The sequence below is a fragment of the Elgaria multicarinata genome, chromosome 5 (genome assembly GCF_023053635.1).
Source record: "Elgaria multicarinata webbii isolate HBS135686 ecotype San Diego chromosome 5, rElgMul1.1.pri, whole genome shotgun sequence".
NCBI lineage: Eukaryota > Metazoa > Chordata > Lepidosauria > Squamata > Anguidae > Elgaria > Elgaria multicarinata.
Genome location: NC_086175.1, coordinates 39,844,170 through 39,860,244, shown reverse-complemented (window position 1 = coordinate 39,860,244; position 16,075 = coordinate 39,844,170). Strand labels below are relative to the sequence as shown.

The following is a 16,075-nucleotide window of genomic DNA, read 5'->3' as shown; positions in this document are numbered from 1 at the left end:
TGTATGATTCTGCAGTATTATTTGCTTGGTTTAAAATACCACCACACAAACTTTGAATACTGTACAACTACCATTTTTTTCTGAAATTACAACAAACAGATCATTAGCACCCAAAGACTCTGTCTTAACCAATTAGGCCTAGTTCAGATGTAATGCTAAGCCACGGCTTAGTGCAAGTTTGTAGAGCCTATTTCCTTCTGAGGGCCAAATTCTATTTTGGAGAACCTCTTGGGGCTGAAGGCAAAAGGGATGAGGCCAAAAAAGTAGAAGAGTGAGACCCAAAATTACTAAAATATTTTACATTAAAGCTCTTACTGCAAGTAAGCTAGCCTTAGTAGAGCCATTCCAACCTTTTACAATAGGAAACAAATGGCACATAAGAGAGAAACCACAAAACAATCAGTGGCTAGTGGAAAGTGGTTGAGGACAAGGGAAGGTAGTGGGGCCATCTGGGGAACCACAGGGGGCTGGATTGGGACCTCAGACAGCTAGATTTGGCCCATGGACCAGAAGTTCTGCACCCCTGGTTTAGTGTTAATCTGATGAGCAGGTAGGAGCTTCCCTTCCCCTCGTCTTTGTGCATGACAGTAAAAGGTTTAATGTAACTGCTCGTGGTTTTGAAGAAACTACCACTTCCTATTTCATCCAAATACAGGAAGTCAACTGTATGTAGGGCTCTGGCTTATAAAAAGTTTAGATCAACAAAAACAGGTCTGGATGTTCCTGGAGTCAGAAAACGATGATGACATTGACCCTGTTCAGACGACATGCTAAATCATGGTTAGGCTGCTAACCCTTCTGCAGCAGGGGGTCAGTGAGCGTGGTTAAACTGTGAGTATGTAGCCACCATGGTTAGGAATGGTTCACATGACATGCTAAATCAGGGTTCACAAGACACGCTAAGCCATAATGGTTATCTCAAAGTGCTTAGCCATCATGGTTTAGCATGATGTCTGAACAGGGTCTTAGAATGTCTCCGCTATGGGTGGCCATACTCCTAAACAAATTACTCCTAGTAAAATGGTCGTATCAATCTCTCCAGGAATCTATATACCAGAGACAGTTGCTGGATTGCTACAACACCTAACACAAGATAGTTACCTGCCCTAACTCTTCATTGAGGTCAGAGGTATTCACCAGTGGTCCTTCACCTGTTTCTTCATCAAACATTTCTTCATCCCAGGTGAGAAAATAAGAACCAAGAAACTTCTGCATTTCTACTGTGACATACATGGATACAGGAATGATGTAGTTGAAAAGAACCATGAAGGCAAGAAAATCTGTAAATGCTGTAATAAACTGCCAAAGAAAAACAAACAAACAAAACAAAGAATTGATTTGGATGTATCTGCATAAACACTACATCTTTGACTCCACTCCTATGCACCTGAACTGGGAGCAAGTTTTATTGCATGCAGTTGGATTTACTTCTGTTTACACTTGCATAGGGTTGCACTCTTAGACATTTATAATATATATGTAGTGGAATTCTTGTTTAATCTTTTGGGTCCCATCATAAAATTCCACCTCATCCACATTTTTCACTGAGCTATTCCGCTCTAACATGCAATATTAATATTTAAGCATGTTATTATGATATCTTTCCTTATCTAAGTCACAAATAGTTTTTGATTTGTAGAAATATCATACAGGAAAGAAAAATCAATCAAGGCTGTTGACTTTACGGCTAATTCAAACATAGTGAACTGCTCTAGAAAATCAGAGTTGACAAGCTCCTCCTTGTCTCCTCTTCCTTCCTCTTACCCACCTGCAAAAGAAATGAAAAAAGACCTCCTCATTTTTTAAGTTAGAGTTTCCCATAACATCCAAACCAGGAAACTGTTTTCAGGGCTCCCTACAAAATAGGATTCATAACTCCTGGATAGTAGGCAGGAAATTCTAGTTTCTAGGAAGCTTATTCCTTGTTCATTTGCCAACAACTATGGCTTATTGCAGGGGTCCCAAATGTGGTACCCGCAGGCCCCACTGTGCCTGCAAGGGCAGACCCAGGTGCCCACCAAGCTATTTCCCCCCTTTGCCAGCAAATGGAGCGATTTCTCAATTTAGTCGTATAGGGAGAAAAAAGTCCTCCTTGCTGAAAAGGATTGGAGGAGTGTGTGAAGCCCATCACCAGTCAAGGAACCTTGGGGCAACAGGATCCTTGGCATGGGGTGGGCCTCATCCCGTGCCACTACCTTTTGTACTTTTTTTCTGGTAGCATTAGGTTAGATACAATCCAGGGGAAAGGCTTTTTTATGCAGCCTCTTGTAGGATTGGAAGCACCGCTGAGACAGGAATATGCAATGCCGTTTGAAATGGAAATAATACTAATGCTCTAGATGACATTATCAAGCAGTACAGTTGTTGAAGATATGTAAGGGCAGAAATGTAGCAGATACTTTTTGTTTACATGCAATAACAAGACTGTCGTATTGGCATTGGCCAACTTCGCTCTTACAGTCCAAATGTATAGAGCAAAATTTCTGACCTTGCAGAACGTATGATTTATTTTTGCATTGTTTTTATTGTGTTTGTTGTAACCATTGTTTGAAACAATAAAGCTTTACTACTACATATTTATTCTAAACAGTATCTCTTATTAAACGCAAGTTTAAACGCAAGTTATTCACATACCACATTTCTTTTCCTTTCCGATTCTGTTTTCTGATTATACCAAGGCTCATCACGATGTTGCTCACTTTGCCAAACGTATTTCATAACAGTATTTATTAGTGCTTTACTGATCAGAATACAGAGGTATACAATAAGAAATACATTCATTGATCTGAAGCAAATGAGAGAAAATAGTTTTATCATTAGTGGAATGGTTCATTATTAATAACAACATGTTTTCAATTTAGTCTATGTAATTTTGATTTCTCTATGTAAGATGGACAAATATAACAAGTGACGTAAAAAGAGGGGGTTGTCTTCCCCCTCCATTGTCTGGCAGCCTCATACACTGCAATGCAGCACACGCCGGACAGTACCTGCTGGAAAATGTGCTTTTCCCAAGCACTACTGACATTGGCCAAGGGCCACCAGGTACATTTTCTAGGGGTGCTGAGGCCATGTGATTTAGCATGTGCTATCCTGCAGTATCCTAGGTCACCGGTGAGGAGAAGGGTGTCTTTCCCTCTCCTCTCCCCTCCCTGCTGCTTACAGCCACTAGCTGCACTAACAGCCCTAGGGTTTAAGGTAAGGGGTTTGGCAGCTGGACTTAGTTCAAATATGCATGTAGCTAGATACTGTAGAGCTCTCACCTTGGCTAGATTTAAGGAGCTATCATCTTAAGTGCTTTGCAGAAGATATGATGGTGTACCCTTGCCCCTAGGGTTTGACTGTGTAAAAACCAGGATATAGGATTGGTCTTGTTCTAGAACTACTACGTTGGAGCTAGTAAGGAAATGTTTGCTCCTTCGTTGGCCACTTTATTAGGTATATCAGACCATTTTTTTGTTAAATGTCTGCTGTCAGATAAAATTCCGTCGGCATCATTAGTTGTGGCCAAATGTTGTATTGGCAATAAGAGCAAGGAAGCAACTAACTCTCTGCTGATGGAAGGTTTGGGGGGGTGGGGTGGATGGGTGGTCTACCTTAAAGTATCTGTCTTCGTATCTTTGAGTTGACGTTGTTTGAATTGATGTTATTTGTGTAATATTTTATTTTGTAAATAGTTTTCTGAGTGCTTTTAATTCTGGTGTGATGTCTGCGATACATTATTTTTAACATTTCCCTAAGGTTTGGGGAAGTCACTGCCCCCCCGCCCCAGCCCTAGTTTAATTGCCTTTGCTCAGTGTGAGCAATTGTGTCCAGGATATTGTCTAAAAAGAGATTCAAGTTAAAAACTATCCTATGAGCATATGGAAAAATCTTGTATTTCATTTTTGATATAGCAGAACTTCAGGGAAATAATATTTGAATTGTATTATTTTGAAGTCTTGTGAACAGGAAAGTTTGTATTCCAAACCAGATAAGTATGAATTTTGCTGGCGTCTCTAAATGCAGGTACAATGGTAAAGCTGCTGTGATTGCCTACAACTTTGTATAATATATGATGCAAGCTCATGTTTCTTTAAAGATCAAGACAAGAATGATTGACAACTGCACCCAAATTCTTAATAATAAACAATAAGCCAAACAAAAACAAAAACAAGAAAACCCAGGCACTGTAAGACACAAGTAGTCATTGATTTTACCCCCAGCCCCCCAATTTACATCATGTAAAGACATTTCTGTTGCTTTCCCCACTCCTGTCTATATCACCCATCACATACATATATTAGAAAAGCTGATATAGCTTTACTTTTCTACAGCAGATCGTTTCTGAGATTTTGATTGGTAGTTCAGTGCCATTTTTGTTTCCATGCCAGTGTATATAGCAACACCTGAAACAAAGAAAAATACTGTTTCATCAAAATTGTGTATATATATATATATCTATATATATATATATATATATATCACACACACACACACACACACACATACACACACACACACACACACACACACACACAGTGAATTGTTAAGCAATACAGTTCATACAAATACTATGCAGGAAATACAATAGTAGTTGTGAGCCCTGATCCAATAAGTTCATGACTGGGTCCATCCAAATGCATTCATTACTAGGGCAGAACCAAAATGGTGTGTGTGTACTGTTTCTCAAGTGTTTGAGAATATTAAAAAAAAATCCCCTTTTAGCATATTTTGGGGGCATTGATCCAGAAGGGTATAAAGGTATTCACCCATTCAGAATGAAGGTAATGCTGATCCAGGAAACGTCTTTATTCTCAACTACCTTTGTTTGCCCCCAGTGACACCATCATATAATCAAATGTGATTGGCTCCATGTCATGTTTTCATTACTGCATGACCCCCAATTGACTGGGACCACCAATGAGACTAGTTCTGGGTAGAAAACAACTGAGACAAAATGGTACCAAGCCAACAGCAGAGAAGAGTAACAATGACATCAAACAGGAACCCAAAACAAAAGTGAATATTTGCTTAATTTTGGGGTTGCTAAGAAATTATTTCGTTTCAGCCGAAGAGCACTGCTTTCAGTCCCCAATATGAAATATTTGGTAGAGCTCTTTTTCACTTTTTTTTGAACAGAAAACCTACATCAGAATACACTACTGAAACTTAAATAGTTTGCTGAAGATGCATATCTTTTCATGCACATCTCTGAATTGGCACCATTATTACTATTCTATTGCAATATTTACCAAAGATTTTCTCTGTGTTCTTTAATGTAGCTCCTCTAAGAAGCAAATTTTCAGATCCCAATGGCCTGCAAAGGTAAACATTGGCAACATTAATTAATTATCCCATGGTGGCAGTTTTTTCCAATTCAAATAAAACATAGAATGAACAAATTCCAGGGTGTGGGAGGAAGACTTTCACATTTGTTAAATCGTTGGCCTTTGGTTTAGCAAACAATTCATATCTATATCTAAATTTTTGTAAAATGTATAACATCCTAAAATTAAGTCCCTAGATCCTAGTCACAGAATTCTGCTGTTCAATCTTTAAAAATTGTTTTTTAAAAAAGTCCCCAAGCATAAACTGATATATAGATTTAGAACATCACCCAGGAAACCCCAAAGTTAAAAACCTGCACTTATTTAGATATGAAAGGGATCTAGTGTGGGATTAAGTGTGCATAAACATGCAACTTTAGACCCATTGACATTAATGGGACAATGCCTTTCTAGTCACCTGGGAATTATCTATGGCCTAAGATTAGTAATTTTATTTTGAAAACTTGGTGTTATATTTTCCTTGGCTTGATTCAATTTAAGTGTCATGTGTTTTAATTGGAGTCCAACAGATTGTCCATTTTAATTCACATCATTATGTACACATAAATAAAATAATTAATATTTGATTTGTATCCTGAAAGCAAACTATGTGTATACTATCATGGATTGCAAAAAAGAAGACAAATTAATATCGAAATAGTACACATGCATTTGAAAAACATTAGCAGAGAGAGAAAGGGGGCAGTTTTCACGATCACAGAGGTGAAATAAGCCACTGTGGGTTAACTGCCTGCTCCCCACTGCCCCGGGTGATGTTCTGGGGGGATTTGCATAATTACCCTCAGGAGCACAGCTTGTTGTATCCTGCAAACCAAGTCAGGGTGACTTGTTGCCGTGGGTAACAAGACTATGTGCCTTATTATGTGATCATGTGAACCCAGTCAATGAGTGTTAAGTCTTACCTTGCAACAGGTTCATTTCTGTCGTGATAAACATTTATTCGGCCAACAAATCTGCAAAATGAAAAACAGATTAGGAAATAGCTCAATAACAGCAGGCCTGTAGGAATGCAGAGAAGAGTATACTGGTAATTGTATAGACTTGCATACAAATAGATTCAGCTATTGCCTAGAGGGAGATGAATCACAGATGCACCTTTCAAACACATGGCATTCACTCCTCCTCCTTCTAAAGCCTGTATCCTCAGCTGTCCTTCTCATATTTGTCTTGGATGTCTCACTGCAGTCTCAAGCTGAACATGACAATAAATGAACTTGTTCTTTCGCCTAAAATTTCCTCTTTTCCTTTCTTTATTTCAGCCAACTACCTACAGGAGGAAGAATTATATTTTTTTTATTTAGAGCAGCCTTCCACAACCTGATGCCCTCCAGGTGGTTTGGACTACAAACCTGACCATGCTGGTTTGGGCTGATGGGAGTTGAAGTCCAAAACCTCTGGAGGGCATCAGTTTAGGAAAGGCTTATTTAAAGTATTCATAGATATCCCTTATGAGCCTGCCCGTGCTTTAAGATCTTCTGGAGAAGGCCTTCTTTCAGTCCAACCATCTTCACAGACGCGCTTGGTGGGAACATGGGAGAGGGCCTTCTCGGTGGCTGCTCCAGTGCTCTGGAACTCTCTTCCTGGGGAAGCTAGACTGGCTCCCTCCTTGATGGGCTTTCAGAAGCAGGCTAAAACTTTTTTGTTCCAGCAGGCCTTTGGAGAATAATCTGGCCCTCCATCTATGTTAATGTCTTATAATTTTGTTGTGTATTTTAAACGTTTATGGTTTTGTCCCCCGCCCCCATGCATGTTTTAAACTTTGTAAGGCCGCCTTGAGGCCCAGCATTGGGCAAAAGGTGGGATACAAATAAATATAATAATAACAATAATAATAATAATAATAATAATAATAATAATAATAATAGATATCCTGCCTTCTAATTCTACATATTGCTATAGGGTAAGAAAAATATTTTTCCTCACATGATTAATGGCAACAGATCAATTGTTTGGCTAAATTTCAAGCAGCCACCTAAATGCATGTGGAGAAGGTATATTTGGGGAATATTATTATTATATTACTGTTTAAATGATAGTTTAATTCTTTCCAAAGTTTGCATCTATACATCTACAGTAGCATATGCAAGTTGTATGTTAGTCTGTGTCCTCTTTTGTCCTCTTATTAGTAATGCATTTCCTCTTTTTTGTGATGTGTAAATGGCCACACTTTATCTGAAAGTTAGCATTCCAGTCCCAGCTACTTCTTTCTCTTTTGTTGTTAGGCCTGGGTCTGGAAACCCTCTTGTTCTCACACAACACACTAACTGCGTTGCCACAATCACAGAGGAGGAAATAAGCCATGGTGGCTTATTTCTCTCACTGCATGTGCTGGAGGGTTTTGCATAATTACCCTTACCAGTGCACCTTGTGTTGTCGCGCAAACCGAGCCAGAGTGGTTTGCTGTCATGACTTAACAAGCCACCCAAAACCCATGGTCTGTTGCAGGCTCCTTGGGTAGCTTGTTATCCATGCCAACAAGCCACTCTCGCTAGGTTCATGCAACACAGCAAGCTGCACCAGTAAGAGTAATTCTGCAATTCCCCCCAGCACGTGAATGTCACGTGAGACGGGGAAATAAGCCACCATGGCTAAGTTGTCCCCCTGTGATCATGTGAACAGGCCCACTGGAGTGTCTCACTTTTTCTTCAACTAATTAATTGAATACACATGAGGGTAATTTGGATAGCAAGGAGGAAGAGAGGTTTCACTGCATATGCAGAGCATTTGGGGACTATGAAACGAAGTCCAACTCACTAAATGGCAACTAGAATCATTAGAACTAAAGCAATGATTATTTTATTAGCTGTTGTCTGTTTCCATCTCAGAATTGCATCCATGATAAACCATTTAGAGCCTAGGGAGTTGTAGTTAAGTTGATTTAGCCCTCCTGGAGTCAGCACAGCACAAACAACTTTCCCAGGATGCACAAATCAACAAATCCTACTTGCAGCTGATGGGACACAATTCTAAATGCATTTCTTAGAAGCAAGTTTAATTGATCTTGTTGTCACTTGCTTCCAAATGTGTATGTCTTTGGTTCACAGCCTATCTCAGCTTAAAATGAAGTACTCATCATAAAATTCAAAGTTACCAAACATGCAATGTAGATATGTATTTTTTAAATTCCTTTTTGCACAGCAGACAGGCCTAAATTCTGAGTCAGTATCAAATTCATGAATAAATGTTGGCATATAGTTAGCAGTCAACTGTTACTTAGTCCTATCCTGGCATTTTCTTAAGTTTGGATCGCAAGCATCATCTGACAGTGAGGGATGAAAGAAGAGCTGGCAAAAGCTGCAGCCTCTTGGTCTTATCCCCATACCATGAGCTTGGCAGACAATGTTTGTGCAGAAAACAATTATGATATAGTGACAGAAGCAGTTAGATCCTGATCAAATGGACGCTTTCTTTTCCCCCCTTTTTTTACAAGTAAGGACACAGTTTCCTCTTCCTTTCCTCTTCCTTAGTCATTATCATGCAGACCAACAAACCACCACATGATAATTTATCGATCAAGTAGCTCTTTACAAAGCCACGTAGTGTTTTAGTGTGCAGGAAAAGCACTGATAAAAATAGCATGGTGGAACAGTGAGAAACCTAACGATAGTAGGCTAGTGGAGACTCTATAACATGGGTTGTTGGATGGCTAGTGTGGGGGTTATTTGTGCAAGACACATTAGTGGGGCATCTTGGACATTAAGGAGAGGCCATTTCTCTGGGTGCAGTGATGGTGTGCAGGGACAATGTATAAAGATGCTAGAGAGCAAAGGAATGGGGGTTGGTAGGAGAGAGCTACAACTGAATTCTAAAACCTTTACTAACACACACACACACACACACACACACACACACACACACACACAGAGTTCCCTGGTAATCAGCTGCATTACCCAGATCAGAATAGCTGGCAATGCAGACACTGTGCAAAAACAGCAAGAATGGCTTCAAATTCCAAACAGCCACTTTTTTGTGGCAGTTTTTGTTTCTTTTCCTGGTTTGGCACCTCGATCACTGGGAAAGCTGGTGTCAAGAAGTACTTGTTGGAAATGTTCCAGCTTCTACTCATTTCTCTGATTATGGGCTCAGTCTATCCCAAGTATAATATTAGTTAAACATTCACATGTACGATCAATCACAGAAACGCAGACAACTATAAGCACTTCCATGACAAGGTGTGCTCTTTATATCCACCACCCACCATTTTAAAGTCACGTGGCACATAGGAACACCGGACTCTCTTGCACTGATCCAGATCATTGAGCCAGCTAGCTCAGAACTGTCAACACTGACTGGCTCTCCATGGTTTCAAGGCCGGATTCCTTCCTAGCCCTGTCTGGAGATGCTGGGGATTGAACTTGGGACCTCCTGCATGCAAATATGTGCTCCATCACTGAGCCACAACCCCACATGGTTCTCAAAATGAGGAGAGAAAAGGAAAGAGGCAGAATTTCAAAACTTGGGCTTCAGTACGAACCAAGTTATTTTAGTACACCACCATAAATGAGAATCGACCACATATTCTTACTTATAAAGATCAGGCTGAGGTTGTTCACATTCAATGGTGGCGTGCAGTGTGTCGATATCCTGTTCGCTCTGAAAGGCCTTTGTATCTTGGACAGCATAATGTGTCTGGAATGGAGAAGAAAGTTACAGTTAAATATAATGTGCATTTATCAAGGTACTTATGAAACTGAAGTGAGGGGTATGACAGTGAAGGAAAAAACGCTTCTGTCAGGGGGCATAAAAGACAAATAGTATGTTCTTTTTTACCTTGTAAAATTTGGCTATTCTAAATAAGTACTGGAATTCTGCCTTGGTACACTGAAATTCTAACTAAGCAAAACCAAATGGCTCTACTCTAAATGAATACATGCCAGTATTACTATACTTGCCAAGTTGCACAAAGCCCACAGAGGTGCACAACTAATTTTCCAGGTGCATTCAAAATTTGATACTCCTTATGCTAACAGAACATGCTCCATCTGCCCTTGACAAAAATACAAAGTCAAATGAGGATGCATTATATTCTTGTGCACCTTCAACATATATAAGAAAAAGTGTGTGTATGTGTGTGGGGTTCATTGTACGGTAAAAAGGTTTAAGTTACTCATCCTACTCAAAATGAGCACATGTGTAGAGAAACAGAAACATTCAGTTACCTTATGACTAGACTCGCCATCCAAGCTTGCTGTTGTAACAAAACATGTTCCATCTGCCCGGCTACTTGACAAAAATATTAAGTCACAAGGGAATGTCTCATCTTCTTTCACCATCACAATATCTCCGACCTAAAAAGTGTGTATGTGGGATGGGGTGGGGTGAGAATCACTATTAGAGTAAGAAATATAAGCTTTTCCACCTAGGAGTGAATACTGTTGCTATTGTCATCTTTCTTGCAGTTCCTGTCTGTACTAGTCCATACACGCTCACTTGTGAGTAAGCCCCACTGAACATAATGGGACTTACATCTGAACAAACATGCTAAGGATTGTTCTGTCAGTTTCCACTACGGCTAACAAGCCTACCTTAAGATGTACAAAGAGAGTTGACACTAGTTACTCATTACCAATACACAAAAAGCGCACATGCAGTAACATAATTAGTTTACATTTATACAGATTGTGTGTACATAGATAACATGTCAACAAGGTTTGTTTTTTTAAGGGCTGCAAACTTTTAAATAGAAGAAACAAGTTGTAAAAACACACACATAAAATGCCTCAAATTACTATAGAAGCATTCTTTAAAAAAAAAAATCTAGGTAATGGTTTTTTGTTTTTGTTTTTAGCCCTATTTAAACTAGGGCAGGATGAATAATGTGAACACATTCCTCCCAAAAATACAGTCATTTTTCATGCTTTTTTGGAGTAAAACCATATGCAAAACTCTCTCTAGAGGAATAAGAAAGTATCATCTGGCAAGCACAGGATTCTCATTGACCTATTTGGCCAACAAAACAACATTTAAAAGAATATAAGCGACATAACTTACAAAAGGAAGTGAACACTCAAAGGTTACATTCAGATTGATAACCTGTTACCTAGCCACAACAGCTAACTAAAACCTCCATGTTTGGAAGTATTTTACCTTTCAATACAAGATACTGGAGACAAACAACAGGGGAGGGTTGTTATCTCCCTGCTCTGCTTGTGGGCTTCCTAAAATAGGGTGACCATATGAAGAGGAGGACAGGGCTCTTGTATCTTTAACAGTTGAATAAAAAAAGGGAATTTCAGCAGGTGCCATTTGTATGCATGCAGCACCTGGTAAAATTCCCTCTTCATCACAACAGTAAAAGCTGCAAGAGCTATAATAGAATGACCAGATACAAAAGAGGGCAGGATCATCCTACTTAAAAGCATCAGGGTGGGCATTACTGGAAAAAGGATGCTGTGCTAAATGCCCCATTGGCTTGATCTAGCAGGTGTGTTCTTTTGTTCTTAGTCTTCTTTTCCCTATGGAATCTCCTCTGTATAGGACAGGCTTCCACAACCTGATGCCATCCAGAGGTTTTAGACCTCAACTCCCAACATTCCTGAGCATGCCGGCTGGGGTTGTTGGGAACTGAAGTCCAAAACATTTGGAGGGGACATCCATTTGGCGGGTTGAAGGCTAGGATAGCACAAGCTGCAATCCTATACATATTTACCTGAAAATAAGTCCCATTGTAGACATAACAGGATTACATTGTAAGTGAAATACAGTAGTAGCCAACCTCCAGCTGGAACAGCAAAACATTAAAGATTTAAATCATTTCAAATATTAGAAATTTCCAGAGGGTAGCTGTGTTAATCTGCTGCAGCAAAGCAACAAAGACTCTTGTAGCACCTTAAAAACTAACAAATTCATTATAACATAAAGCTTTTCTACACAAGGTATTTGTTGTGACTCATCATTCCTTATTCACAGTTGTTTACAAGATTTATGGATGATGTCGTGACTCTCCAGTTTTGCTTCTGTTTCTAAACAGCATTTTCCATGAGGGAAAATGGGGTATTATTTCTGAGTGGTGAAAGAAAACGTGATTTCCTCTTGCATATTTATGCTATTCCTCTATCATACAGTGTCACCAGAGGTTATGTAGTGGAAAAGCAGGAAAGGAAAAGCTTCTTGTGTTGTGCTCAGATTATAATTCTGTGATGAAACCAAAAATAGATGAAGCAGATTAAGGGCTTTTCTACATGAGGTTGTTAATCTTTCATGAACGAAAATCAATTTCATCAGATGCATAGTATATTATCCTCAGTTAGCATGTCCAGGGGAAAACAGCAAACCAATGACTGTGACCAACGGAATATCACCATGTGACATCTAGAAAGTGGGCTTTCTCGGTAGTGGCACCCATCCACTAGAAGTCCTTCCTGTGTGCAGTTCAGGTAGCAGAAAATGTGGTGAATTTTAAATGCCTCCTGAAAATATACCTGTTTATGCAAGCTTTCCCTGGCTTATAATTGATAGCATGCTGCTGCTCCATTTCATTTCTTTGCATTGTTGCTTGTTTATTGTTTTAATATTTTCTGTTATTTATTAATTTTATTAATTTTATTGTTTAATTATTTAATAGTGATTTTTAACAGTTTGACATATAAACTTCTTCAGCAATTTCATTACAGCACATTAATATTAGTATTACTTCTATACTTAGCAATTATATTAAGTAGTAAATGATAATAATAAACAGTATTTATTTATTACATTCATATCCCACCTTTCTTCCATCCTGGAACTCAAAGTTGCTACATGTGGTTCCCAGGTGGTCTCCCCTCCAAACACTGACTACTCAGACCCGCTTAGCTTTAACAAGATGGCTGCCTCATGTACCTTCAGACCATGTCCTGGGACCATTTGACCTCACTATTTATTTTTCCACCCCTCTCTGTACTCATGTGTATCTATTCCTGCGACAGGACTCAACATGTTACCTGACACTATGCAGGTGACTTATTTGTTGATGTGTGTCACTAGATAGATCAGGCAATTTCCTCCCCTCATTTTGAAGCGGCACAGCAAACTGCCTGTTCTGCATGATGAACCACTGCATATGGAAGCCTCACGGACAACGCAACAGCTCATGTGTGAATCAGTCACTCTGTGGTAGCTATAATGTGCATTTGTTCTGTAACATATAACAGAAAGTCTTTTTAGCTTCCTGGAAGGGATTAACTTTGAATAACTCTTTTCCTTAATTAACAGAACAAACCTATGACTGCTTATTCAGAAGTAAGTCCCCTGTTTTCAAAGGGGCTCACTTCCTAACAAATATACACTAAAATTGTTAGAATCTAGTGCATAAACATGATCAAACAGTGAATCCTAAAACCTAGAGCAGAAGATGTTTTCTGTTTATATGCATTTGGACTGAGACTGAGGCCATTTCCTGTTGTTGTTTTAAAGCTAATGTAAGAAATAGGAGAACAAATGGTTATAAGACACATGAATATGTAGATCATCTTCAGGAAGCCAACTAGTCCCTCATGGCAGAAACCATCATGACCACTTTTGATATTACAAATACCACAAGCAGAAACTGCAACAAAATGTTGCAGTGTGGAGAGCTCCTGTTTAGGGTTCCAGCCATGCCCTCTTCCAGGATACTGTGTACTATTCCCCTTTCTCTGCCCCAGTTTTCTGTTTTCCCCCCAACAGTCAGTTAGCATTCCATGCCTACTGAAGTTACTCAGTCCTCACTTGGCTTGTCTTGGTCCTATTCCCTCCTTACATTTCTTTTTCTGAAATGTTTTTTGAGGATATTCTCTCTCTCCCTCCCTCCCTCTCTGGCCTAATCTACACCAAGCAGGATATTGCGGTATGAAAGCGGTATATAAAAGGCAGGAGCCACACTACTGCTTTATAGCGGTATTGAAGTGCACTGATAATTGTTGGGGCACAATCCACATTCCATATACCACTTTCACACCGCTTTCATAGTGCAATATCCTGCTTGGTGTGGCTCCTGCCTTTTATATACTGCTTTCAAAGTGCAATATCCTGCTTGGTGTAGATTAGGCCTCTCTCTCTCTGTAGCCAGTGGGAAAAGTCAACTCAATGCAACAGAAAACTCCACGGAGCCCTCCACACAACACAACGGTTGTGCAGGAACTCTCCTCAGAAAAGTGTGGATATTCAGCGTGGAGTGTTTTCTTAAAAAAAAAAACCTCCACCGTGGAGTGGAGTTTTTCCTCTAGACAACACATTTCTCAATGGTGGTGTAAAAACTCCACTGTGGATTTTCTAAAACCACCGTTGAGAAATGTGTTGTCTGAACACATCCACTGCAACCCACCATGAAAAACAGACTTCAGAAAAGCAAGAAAGCCGCTTCCAGTGGCCTCCTGCCTAGACATGTAGCGACCAATATCAAAACATGGAGATTTTGTGGGGGGAAACTGAAGTAAGGCTTATGGTGTGACATTTATATAGATACACACATGTTTCTAAAGGTGCAATCCTGTGCATGTTTAAATAGAAAAAAGTCCTACAACTCCCAGCATTCCCAGCCATTGCTGGGAGTTACAGGAGTTTTTTCTATCTTAGCATGCATTGAATTGTGCTCTAATTGCTTTACAAACTGACCCTACACCAGCAGACATAAAAAAATACAAAGATCATCCTTCTTGCACTATTCAAGACCATACAGGAGCCTTCTGCCTATATATATTAGTGTTGAAACTACCCCAACCCTAGACAATAAGCTGCTTTAGAGACATATCATAAAGCCACAGGAGTTTATCATGACAGGGAATCATTAAAAAAGAGAGAGAGAGAGAGAGAGACATCAAGCCCAAAGTTAGATCAAATACAGCTCTTTACAACTATTGGTTCAATATCATCAGGAGATTCAAAGTTCAAATTACAGAGTACAATTACTGTCTGCAAGAATACCAGCCTTAGTGGTCTTCTGCCTGCCCTTCAAACTTTCCTTGTCAACAACCTCATCCCCTCTTGCTTTAGAAATCCTGAATGACAGTGCAAGTGGAATCTATCCAAAGTGGATTCAACTAAGGCCTTACCAAATTCTGTATGGTAGTTTCCAATAATGTAAAGAGGCATGTGGGGCCATTCTTACCAGTTAGGAAGAGTGAAGTTGCTTGCCTCAGACAAGAGATTTTGGAATACTATTAAAGGAGAGCAAATTCTCAATTATTTCATTATTTTTTACTTCCTTGGCTTTTATACCTCAGGCACATTTGTGGTATAGTGTTTACAGTGACAGACTAGGACTGGGGAGATCAGGCTTCAAATCCCCACTTGACGATGAAGCTCACTGGGTAACCTTAGGCCTAATTTCAACCTAACCAACCTCATAGGATTGTTTTGAGGATAAAATGAGGTGTGGGGAGGGCCACAGTGTTGGATCCTGGAATGGATCCTGGTTATGTTTTCCATTGATTTGTTAATTGCTGAGGATCTGGAGGAACAGAAGACTCAGCAGAAACTTAAAGGTCAACTCTACACCTGGACATTGAGTGTCATAATTGAATAATTGTTTAACTGATTGTCTTCAATTAAGGGTTGCAAGGAGTTGCATCAGTGTACAGGTTGTCTATAAAAGTAAATGTATTTTCAAGTGCATGTATAACTTCCATGTCCCTCATGTGAGCTGTATTGACTGACCGTTTGTAAGTATTTGTATCTGTACTGCCATAACTAAATTATATATTTATTTGCCAGTAAAAAGGTTTATTTTAACCTACATAAATTTCTGTCTTAATTCACGTCTTTGCTGACTTGGCTGAGAACCGCTG

The 16,075-nt window shown here is 39.5% G+C and overlaps 1 protein-coding gene across 1 annotated transcript in view; it reads right to left on the bottom strand.

The window, feature by feature from the left end:
* ATP11A (ATPase phospholipid transporting 11A) overlaps positions 1-16,075 on the bottom strand; it is a 108,070-nt gene that overhangs the window by 40,961 nt on the left and 51,034 nt on the right. The window contains exons 6-12 of the mRNA XM_063126166.1: positions 10,490-10,618; positions 9,856-9,959; positions 6,233-6,283; positions 5,235-5,299; positions 4,307-4,388; positions 2,635-2,785; positions 1,102-1,299 (exon numbers count right to left, since the gene is read on the bottom strand). Coding sequence (XP_062982236.1) covers positions 1,102-1,299; positions 2,635-2,785; positions 4,307-4,388; positions 5,235-5,299; positions 6,233-6,283; positions 9,856-9,959; positions 10,490-10,618 — 780 coding nt within the window. The remainder of the gene's footprint in view (positions 1-1,101; positions 1,300-2,634; positions 2,786-4,306; positions 4,389-5,234; positions 5,300-6,232; positions 6,284-9,855; positions 9,960-10,489; positions 10,619-16,075) is intronic.